At 48.6% G+C, this 18,738-nt stretch overlaps 2 protein-coding genes and 1 long non-coding RNA gene across 6 annotated transcripts in view; 2 read left to right on the top strand and 1 right to left on the bottom strand.

Annotated features, from left to right (window-relative positions):
- The window catches only part of LOC121363055 (integrator complex subunit 6-like), a 39,697-nt gene extending 37,649 nt beyond the window's left edge, over positions 1–2,048 (top strand). For 2 of the 4 annotated variants that reach the window (XM_041485102.1, XM_041485104.1), the window contains 2 exons: positions 523–616; positions 1,039–2,048. In XM_041485102.1, the coding sequence (XP_041341036.1) occupies positions 523–616; positions 1,039–1,138 (194 nt within the window). In that variant the 3' untranslated portion in view covers positions 1,139–2,048. The remainder of the gene's footprint in view (positions 1–522; positions 617–1,038) is intronic. The other 2 variants (XR_005956628.1, XR_005956627.1) reach the window with 2 other exon arrangements.
- A 5,885-nt stretch (positions 2,049–7,933) lies between these two features.
- On the top strand, positions 7,934–14,990 carry LOC121363177. Its single transcript, XR_005956644.1, has 3 exons — positions 7,934–7,979; positions 11,036–11,198; positions 14,656–14,990. It is a non-coding gene; the product is annotated as an uncharacterized LOC121363177 (long non-coding RNA).
- On the bottom strand, positions 13,597–17,943 carry MMGT1 (membrane magnesium transporter 1). Its single transcript, XM_041485306.1, has 4 exons — positions 17,831–17,943; positions 17,303–17,355; positions 16,390–16,493; positions 13,597–14,047 (listed from the first exon to the last, which is right to left on the bottom strand). The coding sequence occupies exons 1-4, from the start codon at positions 17,910–17,912 to the stop codon at positions 13,885–13,887; spliced, it is 402 nt and encodes a 133-aa protein (XP_041341240.1). The 5' UTR covers positions 17,913–17,943; the 3' UTR covers positions 13,597–13,884.
- Between the last annotated feature and the right edge of the window lie 795 nt (positions 17,944–18,738).

Below are 18,738 nucleotides of genomic sequence, written 5' to 3'. Positions count from 1 at the left end.
TTTTAAATTAGTTTCCAATTTAGTATGTCCAGTTTATTCTTTTGTAGTGCACATATTTACCTTGTACCAGTGGGACAGTCGTGTTTTGCTCACACTAAGGGTTGATAATTTGTCTTTCTAGAGATGTAATGGCAACTTGTGCTTGCAGAAACAATGGCTCCAGGGCAGATCAGGATTTGGTGGCCCTGCTGTGTGTTAACTGTGATCATGGAAATGGGAGGCTTCTCTCTACCAGCTGGCATTTTCTGAGGATAAATGTTCCTACCTGCTGCTTTTTAAAGAGAACCTTAATCTTTGGTGCCACATTTGAATTCCCAGATCATCAGTATTACCTTGAATTATTCTATCACCTGTGCTCTGCTCTTAAAGCTAGTGCAGGTGTTTTTCTTGCCTTATGTGTTTTATCATACAGAGATACACAAAACTGGGCTTTGTTTTTCCTTTTTGGCTCTTGAGCTTTTCTGAAATTTTATCTGCAACATTCATTTTTAATACTTGGTTGAATTTTTCTCTCTTTTTTAGATTATGAAAAAATATTTTCTCTTCTTGAGGAGGTGCAAGGACCTATGGAAATTCAGAAGTATTTCATTGAATTTGCTATCAAGGAAGCAGCAAGGTTTGTATAGATAGAAATGACTCAGTCATAAATTTAGTATTAATTTAGATAATGGTAGTAAATAATAAACTTTATCAGTGCTAGTATTCTGATTTTCTGTTTCAACATACTTAAATTATAATTGTTTTAGTGGTCAAACTACTATTAGATTTTTATGTAGTAAATGACATTAAAGTTTAAATATTAATTAGACAGATAACAGGCTGTTCTTGAAGACCAACTCAGAATATGAGTGGGTTGGGGAGGGGCAGATGTAGTAAATGAAATTTTCTAGCCATTCTAATGCCAGAAATAAAGCAAGCTCTTCCCTACTGGAAACAGAGAGCCTCTGGGAATACGATTTGTCATGGCTGAATATTCTTGAGTTGTTCAACTGTATTTTTGGAAGAAGAAATTCATATTTCTCTCCCTCTCTTTTGTAGGTTTAAAAAACGGGTCTTAATACAACACTTAGAGAGAATACTAGAGGAACTAGATTTCACCAGCCCACCCAACAGAGTTAATCATGTCAACAGCAGATAATAATGTACCAGCCAGAGCAATGCGGACCAGGAAGGAGTTTGCTGTGCCACAGAAGAGTGGAAGAGGACGTAGCTGCTGCCCTCACCATCTCGGCAGTCAAGTGATTTTACTGTCACAGTCTGAGAAGAAGCAGTGGAGCTTTAACTTTAAGAGCCTGATTCGGCAGAAGCTGGGCTATAACCTTAAGGATTTGCTGTGAAAGGTGTGGCTTTTTCCTGTGGAGGGTGCTCTTTGCTCAACTGGCGGAAGAAAATAACCATTGCTGCCCCTCCTGCAGGTGATGAGAATTTACTCATTTGAACGCTGTCATTAGACATTTACGTGCTATAGGCAGCAGGTTGCACTAAAATGGGGCACTGTCAAATGCACACACTGTCTGCATCGTGGAGAGAGCCCGTGTGTTCCCAAAAAAACCCTCCCAGAAACACCTGCACTGGTAAAATTGCATGTTGCCACCACAGAGACAAGGGTCTTGTTCCCAAGAACTGCTAGCCATGCCTTTAAACTTGAGATTCAGTGTAGATTGAGAGTAAAGAAACTGCTATTGTGTTAATGAAAGCTAAAGACAGCCCTGTGACTGTTACCACCTGATGGTCACTAAACAATCTACCTCAGACTCTCTTCTGTTTTGTCTGCAGACATTATGAAAGTGCACCTGAGGCTTCCCAGGTCCCCGACTTCAGTTCTCTTTCATCCTGTGAGGAGGACGGAGATTCTTCAGGTGGCCTTGGCACACGCTGTGCTTTGGAAGCACTAAAAGGAGATGCTTTTAAAAACGTGTATTTTAATGTTCATACAAAAGAGATTATTTTGAACAGTATTGTTACCAGATCACTAATTTGATATTTTAACTGTATAAATTTTTTGGAACATATGTATATATAAAATAAACCATTTTATTAATTTTTAAGAAGTGCTAATCTGAGGAGTCTGTAGCGGGCAGCACTGAGTTCCTCCAGTTGTCTGTTACCAGCAGACTGAGGATATTTTTGGAAAACCAGCTGAACCTGGTCTTTCACATCCTCAAACACAGCTTGTGGTGTTAGCTGCAGAATGTGTTTGTACCCTGGAGCAGCTGCCCAGGTGTCACTCAGCTTGGCCTCTGGGGTGCACATTTTTACTCAGTTTTGAGGGCCGTAAGTTCCAGTTTACCAAACCTTTGGTTACCTGAGCTGATATCCTCTCCTCTGTTCCTCTTAACTATTTTATCCAAAGGCAGTTCCATATATGGCAGAACATGCAAAGAAGACTGAAGCCACCTGCATATAATTTTTTTTTTTCTCTCTAAAGCAGTACAGTACCAGTAATGTACCAGTATGAAGTGTCTCTTGGGACGAGTGTGTATTTTCAGTTGTTTGCTCATAACCTCCTCTGATCCTCTAACAGCTTTCTTTAAAAGACAGGTTAAAGTTGTGCTCATGCTGACTTGTGCTCTTGGCCTAGTATGGGAAATATCCCAGGGATTCCAGTGGACTGGCCAGGCAGGGAAACAGATTCTCGTGGTGAGCCTGTACTTCTCTGTTCCTGCTGGTATTTTTAGTACAAACCAGCCTGTGAGACATCTTTTCCATCCGCTCTCAAGCAGTGGCCTTGATTTCCTTGGAAGATGCAGTTTGACCATTGGACTGACACCAGTGAAATCCAAGAAGGAAATGAAATCCAAGAAGGAAATCAAATTCAAGAAGGAAATGAAATACAGCAACAGTAAATCTCTGTCACAGTAAACAGTAAATCTATGAATGAAGTGACATAGGAGAAGGCATTACTATAAATGTGCCCTGATTCTTAGAAGTAACTTTTATTCATCTCTGCAGATGAATAAAATTGAATATTTAAAACCCCACAAATACCTTGAGATTATACAAAGGGGGACTTACTCCTTCAAATTTCATATGGCAGCTGTTTGTCACTGTGATGGGCATCCCATGCCAAGTGTTGGACTCTTCTAAGGGATTTTATTTGTGGAGGGTCAGATACCTCGTTGTAAAATGGCCTGGTTAAATGCATCAAGTTGCATGTAATGTGCTATTCTTGAAATAGTAGGTGATAAGAGGAGACAGCTTTCTTCCTTATAGTTAATGGCTGTTTAGTTTTCATCACCGATTCCAGAGACACTCACTTGATCATTGTGTGTCTGAGCAGGGGCCATATTTTTCACTAGTGACCTTGGCAGTGTGTAAATCTGCTCTTTTGGTGGGATGCAGTTGGCTGCCAAATCAGCTGTAAGGAGCTGGTAACTTCCATGCACTCATTTGGAATCTTGCACCTCAGAAGCTACAAAATACTCAAGTGCAAGCAGTGGGAATTTTCCCTGACCTCACCATTATTTTACCTGAATAGATTGAATTTGGGTTAGAATATTAGAGCAGCAGAAACCATGTAGTGAACTGGACATGAGTCTTCATAAGAAGGAAGGAAGATGTTCTTAAAGGTTGTGTCAGTGCAGAGATGAAGAAAAAGGAGCAAGACCAGTTGGTGAAGAGCACACACAGCTCTGAATTCCACATGGAAGTGTTTCGTTTAGGAAGCAGAAAATGCTTTGCGACTGGTTTAAGAAGATTCTTAAAGGAGAGAATTCCCTGTGAGCCAGACCCCAGTGCTGGATGTGGGTGGGACATGCCTTGGACACGTACAGTCCCAAGCTGTGCTGGCACTTCAGGGACAGCCAGGAGAGCCACGCTGGTGTCAGGCCTTGCCTTTCCTGGTACACACCATAGCCCAGCAGCAAGAGCTGTGTCACCAGGACTGTGACCTGTGTGACAGCTGAGCCTCTGGCAGCAGGAGTGTCCCTCAGCAAGGCTCAGGAGAGAGGATGGGTCCACTGATGCATCCTGGAATTGGAAGCTGTTTGTGCTTGGCTCAAACTTAAGTGTTTCAGCCAATCTTTATGTAAGGTTGAAATAATGTGGCACAGTTGAATGTTGGGAAGTAGGGAAGAAATTCGGTTCTGTGTTTCCTGCAAAGAGCAGAATCTGAATTAAGAAATTTAGCACTCGCCTTCCTTGGGTTGGAAGGGTTGTGAGATGTTTTGGAGTCTGGATACCTGTGTGAGTTCTGCTGCATCTGAGGGTTTTCTGACCCTCTCTTAGCTAGGCCTCCTTTGTGTGTGTTAGCTTTATTTTTTCCCTTGTAGACATCAAGGGTTTTTCCTCCTAAGCCATGCAGCTCCAAGGCTGGTCACTGTGGCAGGTGTCTGTTGGGTGCTGCTGTTCCCAGTTTGGGGTGCAGTGCATTTATGGTGTGTTCTTGCCCAGGTTTAACCAGCATCAGAGAGTGATGTCATCTTCCAAAATAGCAGCTGCAGAGGCTGTGACTGTGCTGTGGTCAAGCAATTGTATGTCTCCCTTTGCAGGAAACTGTAAAAAAACCCTAAACTTCTTTTTTGGTTTTTTTTTTTTTTTTTTTTTTTTTTTTGGTCAAGCAATTGTATGTCTCCCTTTGCAGAAAACTGTAAAAAAACCCTAAACCTCTTTTTTGGTTTTTTTTTTTTTTCATCTGGTAATTTTCTCCCGGTTCTTCCTCTAAACTGCCTGGCTGAAATGGCAGCAGCGTAGGCTGTTGACTTTCATTTCTTGTGGTCTGTTTTTTTACTATCTACTAAGAAACTTCTGATGGAAAAATACAAGAAATGCATTACCTGACAGAATCAAATGGTTAAAAAAAAATCTATAAAGCTCAATTACAGTGTTTCATACCAGCAACGTGGCAACATCACACCTTTAGCAAATGGACTTGAGAGTGCTTGTCTTGAGAATGTGCAACCTAGTTAAGCAGAAAACAAGGCCAAAGACACTTCAGATCTGGCAGACAGAAGGTTTGGCAGAGATCTGAAGGAAGGATGTTAGTCACTGGAATTAAAAGGAGCTGCTGCTTGCAGGTCTGCAAAAACAAGTTGAAGTCTATCCTAAGTGGAAAAGGAAGAAACTGGAGAAGAATGCCTTGGGATTTAGCAAAAATCTTCTGGCCTGCAGGAGTTGTTAAACTATTCTAAATCTGAATCTTGAGATCATTTCAAGGAGGATGGACTAAACAAAAGATGTTGAACTTTCCTGAAATTATCCATTGAGTTGAGCTGCAACCTGCCATGTTGTTTCATCACTGAAAGACTGTTGGCTAGGCTTTGGCATTGGTGTTTTTCTTCTCTCAGTCTGTGGTGTTGTGTCTTGGTAGTGGTTAAAGCAGCGTGGCAGGGGAGCCCTGTGGTTGTCCATGGAGCTGGAAATGCAGACAGGAGCTGTGGGAAGAGTTGGTGGAAAAGGCAGGTGCTGCTTGTGTGCTGTGGGAGGTGGCTCAGCTTCACCTCTTCCATGTCAGAACCTTCATTTCAAAAGTGCACAAGATGCTTTTCAGGGCTGGGAGCACAGATCTGGTGCCTTGAGCAGCTGATTACTCAGAGTTCAGAGGATGGATCTGCCAGGGAAGGAGTTAAATTGTTGTACAGACTTGTACAGCCTCGTGGTAAATGCTGGAGGATGTTTCCATAGGCAGTGGAAGAACTGAGCTGCACATGCCTTCACCCACACGGCTTTGCCAGGAATGGGGACTGCTGGTACCATGTAAGGAAAATTGCCCTTCAGCAGGAGCTGAGAAGTGCTCAAAGCAGCTGCATATTTCTTCAGATTGTTGAGCTCAGGATAAAGCTCTCAAACAATTTATATTGAAGTCCAGAAGAATAGTTTGGCCTGTGAAAGGTGGTGGAATGAAAACCTGAGATGAGATTTTTGCTGGAGATCTGATGTTTTTGAGAGCTTGGGGAAGTTTTATCTTTTCATCTGCAGTGGGAATTTGATGGCTGTTTCCTAGTCCTGGACCATCTCCAGCTGCAGTGGAAGTAGCTGGATCCTTGGCATTTGTATATGCTTGCTGTCATCTCCATCACTGTCACTCCTCTAATGCAAACAGTCTTGCATAATGTCCCTTAAAATATTGGACACCTCTGGCAATTTGCTGTATCCCAGTGCTCCACTTGCCACTGCTGAGCAGCTGGTAGGAGGGACAGAGCTTTTTGGGAATGATCCCCATGGTGTGTGCTGATTTACAAAGTAGTTAGAGCCCTGCAGGATGCTGAACAGGAGGAGAGGTTACAAAACATTTTGGTAGTTACTGGGGCAAAGCTCTTTTTGCATGGTCAGGCTGTTTCCTGTCTTTCACTCCAGAGCAGGTGTATGTTTTAATGTTGAATTGTATTTGTAAATATTTAATATGTAGAATATATCAAAGAGGTTCAATCTTTTGTAAAGGATGGAGTTGGGAGACCTCCCCCTTGCTTCGTCTTGCAGCTGTGACCCATGTGCTTGTGCAGAGGTGGCCCTTGCAGAGAAGGATGCTGGGCTGTGCTCAGGTTTTCCACAGGGACGGGCTGCTCTGGAGCCATCCCAGCTCTTGGATCAGTGGCAATAGGCAAATGGAGTTGATTTTTGCTGGGTTTGTGGAAATGCACTACTGTTCCTTGAGGTGGTGCTAGCAGTGTGAGCAGTTCCTGTCTGGGCACAGCTTGGAGAGCTGAGGAGGCTGTTGGCTATTTGGGGTTTGAGCAGCCACAGGGCTGGTCAGGGCACGTTGCTGTAGTGGCTGCCTGATCCCTTGGCAGTGGGTGTCTCAGGGATCAAGGGTGCTTTCCTAAGTAGGGCAGAAATAAAAATGAGCCCTGTTCCCCAAGACTAGAAAGTGATTAAAAAAAAAAGGCATTTTGCTGATTGCAGATGATTATAATGCAGCTGTTCGACAGTGACATCCCAGCCATGGAAAAATAACATTGATTCTTTGAGCTGTTTTCCAGTCTGCACAGCATATTAAAACCCTTCATGCACAGCTGGCACATTTAACTTTGATTATGTTGTTGAAGTGACTGATCTGAGAGCAGCCTGGATCCCAGTTGCTTGCAGAATTTGAAAATAAGATTGTTCCAATTCATCTGCAGTTGGTTATTTTGGAAGAGAGACAAGCTATCTTGAGCACTTTTAGGGCTGCTAATTAAAGTCTTGTGGCTCTCCTCTGAGTCTTTAAAGATGGATGGAGGGACTTACCCAAGGTCATATAGTGTGTCACTAACAAAGATGATTATAAAATCTGTGCCCTAATTTGGTCTTGCACACTTGAATTATTTCCCTGGTGTGGACAATCCCACCACAAACCAACTCACTGGCTGCTGGGCTCTTGTACATGTCCTGTGCATGTCAGTGGGTTCCTTTTTCCCTGTGCTCTCCCACCTCCCAGCTGGCTCTGGCATGGGAGCAGCGTGAGGTGGAGGCAGGACAGGCTCCCTGCTGCTTCCACACAGAGGTGGCTGCAGTGGGTCCTTTTGGCTGGAAGTGTGCTTCTGGGGCTGGATAAAAGCAGGAGCTTGGAAAGGAAGGTAGGAGGGCTGCAGAGAAGCTGCCCAAGCCTTTTGGCGCTTGTGGTGGTGCTGCCTCTTTGTGAAGAGTTTGTCTTCTGACCTGAGCTGCTCCAGCACCTTTCTTTTCCCAGCTCAGTGAAAGCACATTTTGAAATTCTGCTGGCATCCCTGGGCTCAGGGCTCCTCCCTCTGCACACACAGAACTTAGAAGCTGCTATCCAAAATGATTATTAGTGGAAAAGGAGACAGTGGGGGACTCGGGAGCTCTGGAAGAAGCTGTTTTAAGTGTATCACATCCATCAAACCCTCCCGCAGGAGCTGTGTCAGAGAACAGGAATGCCAGGAGCTGGATGTGGGCAGGACATGCTGGGGCTGGGTGAGCTGGGAGGGCTCTCACCGAGCTGCTGCTGCTGCGGCAGCGCCTGCGGCTTCCAGCAGGTGAAACCGGGTCAGAGCGACTCCTGGGAACTGCCTGTGAATTCCCCGCAGGAACGGCAGCTCCCGGTGAGTCACGGCCCAGGCTGCGATGGGAAACGCTTGCTGGATAATAGGTCGAGTGATGGTGGTGGCTTTTCTTCACACATCGGGACCCTGAGGAGGCTCTGACCTTGTGGGGTAACTGAAAGCTGTTTTTTGTCTGGGTTCCAGGTGGCCAAAGGTGAATTCCTGCAAATGTAGATACAACAGGCCCTCCTTCCCAGGGTATGCCTTGCACCCCTGGACCTGGTGTACCCACTGTGGAAGGGGGAAGGGGTTGTGAAGGTGAGGAGATGAAAGGGACAGCTCTTGCTATGACAGGAAAGCAGAAGGAGGTTGAAAACCTTTCCCTGTTGCTGTTCGGGCACGAGGTGGGAGCTCCTCTGAGGGGCTGGCCAGTGGTGAGTTTGGGAGGTCGGGGCTGTGCTCAGTGTGAGGCTGGCGTGGGGCCCTGCCAGGGGGTTTCGTGCTGATAGAGTGCTCTGCTCTGTCTGGAGCTCATCTGTCCTGACTCACTTCACTGCTCCTGTTTTGACTTGCACTTCATCTCTGTGGAGCATCCCATTGCTCTGCTCCCAGAATCTGGTGGGGTTGAGCTTCAGGTCTGCCCCTTTCAAGCTCTGCAGATGCTGCCTGAGCACAAGAAGCAAAGGCAGAGAAGAAAGTGCCTTGAGACTCCCCTGCCTGCTGCTCCCATGCTGGGAGACAGCTCAGGCTGTTCCCATGGTTGTCCTCCCTGCCAGCCCAGGACAGCCCAAGGCAGCAGCATGGCCATGGCCACCAGCAGAGCAGGGTTTTTAACCAGCCAGCCCTGGTGCATCCTGTAGGATATGTGAGTCCCTCCCATGGGAGATGAACATGGGCCTCACCCTGCTGTGGATTTCCCTTTGTGATCTGAAGTGTATTTAAGCAGGTGTGGAAGGAGCAGCTGGCTCCAGCTTCAGAGGTGGTGGGGACTTTGAAATGGTGCCACCATCTCCAAGGTGCCTCAGCAGGGATCTGTGTGTGACAGGAGGCTGTAGAGCAGCATGGTGGCATTGGGCAAGGAGGGGGCATTATTTGACCCCTTCTCTCCCCTCCATGTGCTTTGCATTGTGCTGGGAGGTGGTGCCTCACTGGGGGCTCACCCAAGCCTGTGGGTGCCTTGGAGTCTACAATAATGGGCCAGGGAGTGACAGCCTGGTGTGGATGTGGGGAGCAGGAGGCCCTCTTTGGACTGTCTGCCAAACTGGCTGCTCCAAAACTGCTTTGGGCTGCATCCTGTTTTGTGTTCTTCTGCTTCAGCCTTTGCTGTGTGCAGAGGATGCTCCTCCTGCATCCCGCACTGGAGCAGAGACCTGGGGCAGGCACAAGGGATTCTGGAGCAGCCTGCGGCTCTGGGGACATCAGCACTGGCCTTCTGTGGCTGGCCCTGAACTGCTCTAAAATACACAGCAGAAATACCTTGGGGGAGGAGGGGAATATTTTAATAATTTTTTTTTTTTTTCTGAAATGCAAAGTGAAGTGCCCCTGCAGCACAGCCTGCCTCCGGCAGATCCCGGGGAAACTGGTTCAGCCAGCACCAGTCTGGGCAGGGAGGGCACTGCCAGCGTGGGTGCTCTGCCTGGCAACACTGGGGTATGAAGTGGGAATAAACATCCACATCTCTCTGTGTGAGGGGCTTTGGGTTCCCCAGGACCACTGGCATAGGGTGAGCCATTGATAATCCAAATGTCACCTTTTATTTATTTTTTTTCCATTTCCCTTCCTATTAAAATGGCCTGGGAAGTTGTGACACCACAGCCTGGGTCCCTGCCAAGGAGCCCTGGGGCTTGTGTTCCTGCTCACGCTGCCAGACTCCCGGCTGCCTCGCTGCTCTGTGAACTCCCATTTGCCTTTCTTGGCTGGAAAAAGGATTAAGTTAGCAGGACAGGAAAATTAATTAGCTGCCATTTTAAGGATGTAGCTTTCGTCGCAGTCTGAAGTGTTTTGAAATGGCATTGTGTCACTGAGACCAAGCTGGGGTTGATTAAAAGGCTTTTACCTGCTGGAATATCAGATTTATTTCCGCTGGGGTTCTGCCCCTGGTGATTATGGCTTCAAGGTGAACCTCAAGGCCAAATCCAAGGAGTGTTTTGCCATTGCTGTTAGTGCTGCCTGTGGAAAGCTGGTACCAAAGTCTGTTCTGCTTGTTTAACATTCAAAATAGCCTTGCTTTGCCCTTCCCCTCTGCAGGCAGCCTGCCAGTCTGGCACAGCATGGCTGGGACAGCAGGGAACTGCAGAGCTGCAGCTTCCCTGCCCGGCTGGGAGCTTCCCACTGGGAGCCTGGGGGCAGCACCGTGGCCCTGGATGCTGCGGGGTGAGCCATAGCTTCCCAAATTGTCTGGTGGAAAACTGCTGCTGTTGGTGCAGGTGGCAAAAGGGAGCAGAAATGGTGCCACTCTTGGTGGGGGGCTGTATCCAGCTGGGGGATGTCCCCACTGTAATGTCCTTGCTGAAGGTGTCAGAGGTGGAGAAGGGCAGATCTGCAATGTGGTGAAGTGTGAGGGAACCCAAACCATGGGAAGTGAGTGATAAGGAAGCCAAAAATCATTTTAGGGTTAGAAAGTAATAGTCATTCCCTGCTTTCTTCAGCAAGGGGGACTGTGGCTGCTCCAGAGCACTTGGAAGGGGCCATGAGCTGCCAGCTTTCCTGAGAAAGCTGTGCCACACTTTGGGCAGCAGTGGGAGCAGACTGCAGCAATGGCTCTGTCTGGGACACGCACAGGGGACACAGGGATGTGCCACCAGGAGGGATTTCCACACATGGTGCTGCATTTCAGCCCTCACTGACCTCTAGAATAAGTGCTTCTGCCAGCTGCACTCCCGTTCCAGCCTCACACGAAGGGCTGCACGAGTGACCAATCTCTGACACAAACCGTGGTCCCCATGCCCCCACCTGTAAGGGTGTACATGACTGCTGCCCCCCTTAGCAATTCCCCACTGAGCTCTCACTGCAATAGTTCAAAAACCCAGCAAAATGAATGCAGATTAAAGCTGCTACTTCAGCAATGAATGGAAATTACCAGCACATATTTTTTATTTTACTATTTAATGTTGTAGAAATATCATGGCTTGTAGCCAAAGCAATTCAAGATGTGACGGCTGTAAATGTGCATTGGGTGAGGCTGGAAACTCTCCAGTCTAATTCAAGAAACTCTTGGCTCGACTCTTGCTTTGCTTTTGAAGAAGAGAAGCTCATCTGTGAAGAACCCCATGCTGCAAGGTAGGCAAGAGGTGGCTTTGGGAGCTGGTTAAGGTGCCCCTTCCCCAAACACTGGTTTCATTGGTGTTTTCCCCTTGTGTGCTGTGCTGCATTCAGAACTGCAGCAGCACAGAAAGCAGATGAGGGGTGAGACTGCTGCTCTCTCTGGTGCAATCCTGATGGATGTAGTTGAGCAAACTCCTCCAGTGCTTTGCTAACTTTTTAACCTCCCCCAGTGGAAAAGCAGAGCAAGGAGTGAAAAGTGATCTTGCTCAAGTCCAGGATTTTAACTATTGCCAGCCCTGGGAACAGCCCAAATGCTTCCCCCAGTGACTGTTGCAACACCAGACCTTGCAGGAGCCTGTCCCGTGGGCTGGCAGGGTAGATTAGCACATGGTAGAAAAGCCTTTACTGTGGTTAAACTGAAGACAGAAAATATGTCAGCTCTGCCAGAGAGGATGACGAGGAGCCTCAAAGGCAAGCAGATCCCCAGGCTGGTAATATTTCCCTCCTAAGTGTTTTACTCAGCTACTTGCAGCTATTTTGATCCCCCCCTTCTGATCTTATCTCCCAGTAATGAACATCAGGCCAGACAGCACTCTCACACAGAGCTGCCATAATTAAGGCAATCACTTCATGTCAGTGCTGGGCAGTCACTTTTAAATAGTCACTCACCAGGGATTTGCTGCTGCAGGATGGTCAAAAATAAACAAACAAACACTTTAGGATATCAATTTTTATTTGACATTGTGAGATCAATAAGAAAAAATAAATTGTACAGCTTTGTGATAGAACCGCTGCTGCTGCAGAGTGAGGCTACTCCTCACGAGAAGGGCCCTGAGGCAGCCCCAGGTGCTCCCAGCAGGACCTGCTCTGAGCAGCAAGTGATGTTCTCCACCTCCCTGTCCCAGCAGCACCTCACACCTCAGGCAGGTCCCTGTAGCCTTCCAGCAGCACAAACAAGGCTTCTCAGATGTTCTGTGTGAGCAGCTCTGCTCTAAGGCCCTCTGCAAAGGGCTCAGTGCAACCACGGCTGCAGAACCTGTCTATGACAGTGGCTACTGAGCTCCTGCTCTGCTTCTCCCTCCCTCTGCTAATTCTGTCTCTCCTCTGCCCCGCAAGGTCACCTGGCCCATGTTCAGCCAGGTGCTGCTGCTCCCCCAGGGAACAGCTCTGTCTGCAGTGCAGGGATGACCCAATACTATTTCCGAGGCCTTTGGTGCTGGCAGGAGCCGATTTGTGACACCAGCAAGAGGGGAACCAGGACACTTTAGGAACTAATCCTGCAGCTCAGATGCTTTCAGCTGGCAGAGTAACCCTTTCTAATCAAACCCAGATGCTTAAGAGTGATTGTAGAGCAGCAGCCATGGATATTGCTCGAGCACTGGGGCACCCGCTCCATAGGACGGGCAGAGCTAGAAAAAGAGACTTCGGTTTACACAGTATTTTTGCCAAGCTTTTTGCCTTTGACAGTTATTAACAGTTTTAAAAAATACCAAACACAACAGATGCCAGGACAAAAGGCTGAGTTTCCACTGTGTCAGTAAAACATCCTCCAAGCAGGCCAAATTCTTGCTGGCCCCACCAGTATCTCAACCTACCCTCCCTCTGCTGCATCAGGGAGGTGAAAAGCCAGACCAAGAGAGATTTTAGCATTGATTCAGCCCCTGAGGGGGGATAAGAATTTAGACGTAAGTAAGAGTTAAGGACAGTATGATCAGTTCTAATACATGAAATCAAGACAGTAATATTAAATCAATGAGGGGCTCAGCTGGAAAAATCAAGGTGGAAAGCTCTGTTGGCAGAAAAGGGGTGGCTGTCCTGGATTAGTGCCAGCAAACAGAGCAAACTGCTGCACCCTACCCCTGGATCACTCACAGAAGGGACAGTTCTTACTGATACTTAAATAGGAAGATGACTTGGAGGTTGTACCTGGTGCCAACACCGTGTTCAGCACGTACAGAGCATTCAGCATGCCCTGGTTCACAGCCGGAGAACGCGGAGCGTGACAGATGAGCTGAGCTGCCTCCCCCACACCAGCACCAGTGCACAGCCCAGGCAACCTGGGGCAACTCACATGGAACAAAGGAGGGCAACGAGGAAATAAAGTGGTAGTGAAAAAACAGGAAAAAGAATAACCCTTCACACAACTGTTTTTCAGCATTGTAAAAAAAAAAAAAAAAAAAAAATAAAAGCAATCTCTTTGACTTCCCCTGCCACACCGTGCTGGTGTCCCACAGGCATTCTAGGATCAGGTGCTGCCCCTTTTCCTGCTGTTCAGTGATGCAGTGCACACAGCATTTCAGAGGGGATCCATAGACTGTAGTGCAAGCAAACTGAGAAAATAAATACACTCAAACATTCCCTCCTGCCAAACAACATTAATTGCAGGAAAAACTAGCTTGCTTTTTGTTTTAACTGAAGTTAAGTTAGCTGCAACTTGTTTTAATATCTGAAACTTTGAAGATGTGTTTCACAGCATAACTGTAGAATTTACACTGCATTGCCAATCCACAATTCAGTCATTCTCATTAACAGTGTACAAAGAAGGTCATTAGTTTATATATATATATTTATATATATATATATTTTATAAAGTCTGGAAGATCAATATAAATACTGCTCCAGAAATTAAAAAAGTGTTTACATCCCCGACTTGAATATTACATCTCAGTGTCCTGGGTTATTGGTATCATCTGTAAAAGTCTTAGCGGCGCAGAGGTTCAAGTTTTCGAAATTTCAGTGCCGAGCTGGATGACAAAGCATCTTGGTTTGAAGAAGAATTCACTGTGTCTGGGGACTGGAACAACACTCTACCACGATGATTAAATACATAAAAAGATGGATGGTTCCTTAATGTGTCAAATGTCCTTCAAAATAAATGCAAAGAGCCAAGGTTAATACTCTCTCAGAGCAGGGAGTTTAGAACAGTCAGTCTGGGGCGTATTGACTTTAGACACAAAAACACAAGTTTTCAATCCAAACTCTTGCTTGCTTTTAAGTTTCCTAAACTGAATCAATGAGGAAATAGTTGTGAAAAAGACCACAAGATGTCCACGTCACCAACTTCCCCTTCCTCTCTGGAGCTCAGGGCAGCCTGTGGGTGCTGCTGCAGACACACCACGTGCCAGCCTTTGTTCAGCTCTCACTTGTGTTAACACCCTGATGATGCCCAGCTTTCCATCCCCCTGGTGCCTCACGCTAAAGGCTTTAGGTGAGCGCTCTGAAATACAATTTTGTCAGCTTTTTCACTTTTCATACTCCCCTGTGGTTTTGGAAATGGCCTGAGAGGCAACGTCTGCCCATCCAATTTCCTGTCAGAACCGCAGAATATTCTGAGTTGGAAGGGACCCACAAGGATCACTGAGTCCAACTCTGAAGTGAATGGCTCATAAAGCAGTTGAACCCACGACCTTGGCATGCTCTAACCAACTATCCTCTTCAAAATCTTGGTCCAAAAGCCCTTATTTTCTTAAAGTCTTACAGATGTCCTGCCTTGAATATACTGTGTGAGACTCCAGTGACTCAGACTTGCAGTCTGAGACCATATCATGACAGCAGGTGGTGATTCCTGAGCTCTACTTCCCACCTCCACATTTCATTCCTCTACCAAGCCTGCACAGCAGGATTTCAGATGAGGAAAAGCAAGAAGTTTATTTGATTTCTGCCTGTTATCTAACCCTCCCTAAAACTCAAGGCATTGTTGGTTTTTGCAAGTGTGGCTGCCCCCCTGGGGTCACTGCCCACAGCATGCACTGGAGGACTGAGCTAAAGATGAGTGCTTTCAGTTTGTACAGAGAAGCAGATACCAAAAAGAAGAAATAAAACATACTTATTTTTGAGTTCTGAAGTGGCATCCATGTCTTTAAACTCTCCTGCAATGTGTGCTATCCCATAGCAGGTGACTGCAAAGGCCAGCAGAGTCTGCAGGACTATCTGCAACAGAGGGAGCACAGTGCAACACACACATCACCAGGTGTTCTGCACATTTACCAAAACATCTCAGCTTTCACACAGGATCTCTGCTGCTTTTCATCCAGTGACAGCAAACAGAGGTGAGCAATCCAGCAGTGGGGAAACTGAGGCACAGGAGAATTAAAATTCCCTCCCATGTGCACAGCAGAGCTCCAGCTGCCCCAGCACAGGTCTGGGCTGCACCGACTGCATCAACTCACACAGCTCCTCAGCAAGAGCCTGAGACCAAGCCCTGTGTTCTGTGCTCTCCAGGACCCAAATTCCTGCCAGGAACACTGTGCAGCCTGGGCCAGGCACTGTGCCTGGCTCTCCTGGGCACCTGGTCTCCCTGCTCTTCTGATTAAGAAGAGAGGGAACAGATAACTGAAGTGGAAATTTGAAAAGCAAGCAAATAAAGTAAATGAAAGCCCCCTCCCTGAAGCAGGCTGTGCAGGGTCAAACAGCCACACTGGATAAACACAGGGTGCAGGATGTTTATGCTGCAAAGGAGGGGATGGATGCAAAAGCTCTCTGAGCTACATCCAGGGAATCCTGGACAAGATGCTCCAGGGTAGTTCTAAAAGAGAGGGAGGTCTGGATCTGGGGTTTGGTTTTACTGACAACTACAACACAATCAGGAAGTTGGGATGAAAAGCGTGGGTTCTTTTTGACAGTGAGAGTACAGCTTAAAAACTACTTTATCCTTTATGCTTGCCTAGCACACCAAAACGAAGCAACCGAGAGACTAAACCACCCCACAATTACACCTTTCACACACTGCAAAAACTTACATCTATGGGCAACGTTTCATCTTCCTTTTCTGTCAACCTCATATACGAACGATCTACAAAACAGAAACACACAAGCACGCATCAAACACTCTGCCTGCAAATAAACAGCGCGGCAACACCAACCCCCAGAGGAACGGCTGCAGAGACCCGCGGCAGCCCGACCCTCCCCGGGCAGCCGGGAGGCAGCGGCACGGCACAGGCCGGGCCGGAACCGGGAAGCAGCGGCACGGCACAGGCCGGGCAGGAGCCGGAGGCAGCGGCACGGCACAGGCCGGGCCGGAATTTGATTTCTGCCTGTTATCTAACCCTCCCTAAAACTCAAGGCATTGTTGGTTTTTGCAAGTGTGGCTGCCCCCCTGGGGTCACTGCCCACAGCATGCACTGGAGGACTGAGCTAAAGATGAGTGCTTTCAGCTTGTACAGAGAAGCAGATACCAGCATGTACAAAAAGAAGAAATAAAACATACTTATTTTTGAGTTCTGAAGTGGCATCCATGTCTTTAAACTCTCCTGCAATGTGTGCTATCCCATAGCAGGTGACTGCAAAGGCCAGCAGAGTCTGCAGGACTATCTGCAACAGAGGGAGCACAGTGCAACACACACATCACCAGGTGTTCTGCACATTTACCAAAACATCTCAGCTTTCACACAGGATCTCTGCTGCTTTTCATCCAGTGACAGCAAACAGAGGTGAGCAATCCAGCAGTGGGGAAACTGAGGCACAGGAGAATTAAAATTCCCTCCCATGTGCACAGCAGAGCTCCAGCTGCCCCAGCACAGGTCTGGGCTGCACCGACTGCATCAACTCACACAGCTCCTCAGCAAGAGCCTGAGACCAAGCCCTGTGTTCTGTGCTCTCCAGGACCCAAATTCCTGCCAGGAACACTGTGCAGCCTGGGCCAGGCACTGTGCCTGGCTCTCCTGGGCACCTGGTCTCCCTGCTCTTCTGATTAAGAAGAGAGGGAACAGATAACTGAAGTGGAAATTTGAAAAGCAAGCAAATAAAGTAAATGAAAGCCCCCTCCCTGAAGCAGGCTGTGCAGGGTCAAACAGCCACACTGGATAAACACAGGGTGCAGGATGTTTATGCTGCAAAGGAGGGGATGGATGCAAAAGCTCTCTGAGCTACATCCAGGGAATCCTGGACAAGATGCTCCAGGGTAGTTCTAAAAGAGAGGGAGGTCTGGATCTGGGGTTTGGTTTTACTGACAACTACAACACAATCAGGAAGTTGGGATGAAAAGCGTGGGTTCTTTTTGACAGTGAGAGTACAGCTTAAAAACTACTTTATCCTTTATGCTTGCCTAGCACACCAAAACGAAGCAACCGAGAGACTAAACCACCCCACAATTACACCTTTCACACACTGCAAAAACTTACATCTATGGGCAACGTTTCATCTTCCTTTTCTGTCAACCTCATATACGAACGATCTACAAAACAGAAACACACAAGCACGCATCAAACACTCTGCCTGCAAATAAACAGCGCGGCAACACCAACCCCCAGAGGAACGGCTGCAGAGACCCGCGGCAGCCCGACCCTCCCCGGGCAGCCGGGAGGCAGCGGCACGGCACAGGCCGGGCCGGAACCGGGAAGCAGCGGCACGGCACAGGCCGGGCAGGAACCGCGACCCGGCGGTCGGCAGCTCCCCCTTCCCACCCTTCGTTTTTCCCTCCCTTCCCGGCGGCTGCGGCGCCCGCACGGGGCGAGCCCCGCGCTCCCCGCGGAAGCTCCGCTCTCCCTCAGCCCGGCCCCAAGGGCAGGGCCGCCCCCGCCGGCGGGCTCGCGGCTGAGGACGATGATGATGCCGGCCCGGCCCGGCCCCCGCCCCGGGAGTTCCCCGCCGGCCGTGCGGGAGTGGCGGTGCCCCGGGGCGCCCCGGCCCGTCCCCCGGCGGTGACTCACGCTGCGCCGCCGAGAAGGCCGCGTGTGCCAGGGCGAACAGGCCGAGCCCCACCAGCCCCTTCCACACCGACCCCGCCGCCATAGCCGCCCGCCGCCGCCAGGGCGCCCCGGCGCGCGAGGATGGCGTCACCGAGGGGGCGGGGCCAGGCCGCGCCCGAGGAGTGCGGCGGGGCAGGAGGGGCGTGGCTTGAGTGGCAGGGGGCGGAGCCACTCCGCCGCTTTCCCACGCGGGGCCATTGATAAAATGCCAGGGGATGCGCGGACCCCGGGAGCCAGGGATGGTTCTGGGGATCGGCTGGGGGAGAAGGGGTCCATCGACCCCCCGAATAGTCCTCTTCCCTCCACCGGGCCAGGCCGGATCCCTTCCAACCCAAAACAGAGCCTAGGGCCAGTGGTGCCCGAGTTAATTCCCACTTTGCACGTGTTTAACCTCAAAGCTTGAGAAACCGGTGCAAGCAAAAACGGGACGAAGGGGTGCACACAACACGTGCAGGAGGGACGGCCCTGGCCGAGCCAGGCCTGGGGCAAAGCAAGAAAACACCGGGGTCCCACACAGCTAAACATCCTGGGTCTTCCATGCCCCCAAGGCACAAAGGCAATTCTTGGAGGACGTTTTTCTACAAGTCACCTTTAAGTTGATCATTGGCATTTATTGCAACCCTTGACCCACCGGCTCCACGCATCCCCTCTCTATTTCTTGGTAAAAAAGGTGGGAAGTTTACCCTGACCCCATTGGGGGGCTCTTGGCACGGTGCGAAGGCACGAGCAGGATCCTCCCGGACCCGTCTCCCCGTGAGCCGAGGTGTGTCCTGCAGAACATCCCTCCCAAGCACCCCGCGCACAAACAACACCTTGCAACAAATGTATTTGGGGATTTCTCTTCCCTCTTGCCAACCCCTTTGAACTCC

The sequence above is a fragment of the Pyrgilauda ruficollis genome, unplaced genomic scaffold (genome assembly GCF_017590135.1).
Source record: "Pyrgilauda ruficollis isolate IOZ18807 unplaced genomic scaffold, ASM1759013v1 scaffold7, whole genome shotgun sequence".
NCBI lineage: Eukaryota > Metazoa > Chordata > Aves > Passeriformes > Passeridae > Pyrgilauda > Pyrgilauda ruficollis.
The sequence above is the reverse complement of the archived record's forward strand: the minus strand, read 5'-3'. Positions and strand labels throughout refer to the sequence as shown.

Coding starts and splice junctions, on each gene's coding strand:
- MMGT1 (XM_041485306.1), bottom strand. CDS start 17,912: ATGGCGGCGGGGTCGGTGTGGAAGGGGCTGGTGGGGCTCGGCCTGTTC. Junction 17,356..17,830: donor GGCCTTCTCGGCGGCGCAGC/GTGAGTCACCGC, acceptor TCTGTTTTGTAG/ATCGTTCGTATATGAGGTTG. Junction 16,494..17,302: donor ATGAAACGTTGCCCATAGAT/GTAAGTTTTTGC, acceptor CCTCTGTTGCAG/ATAGTCCTGCAGACTCTGCT.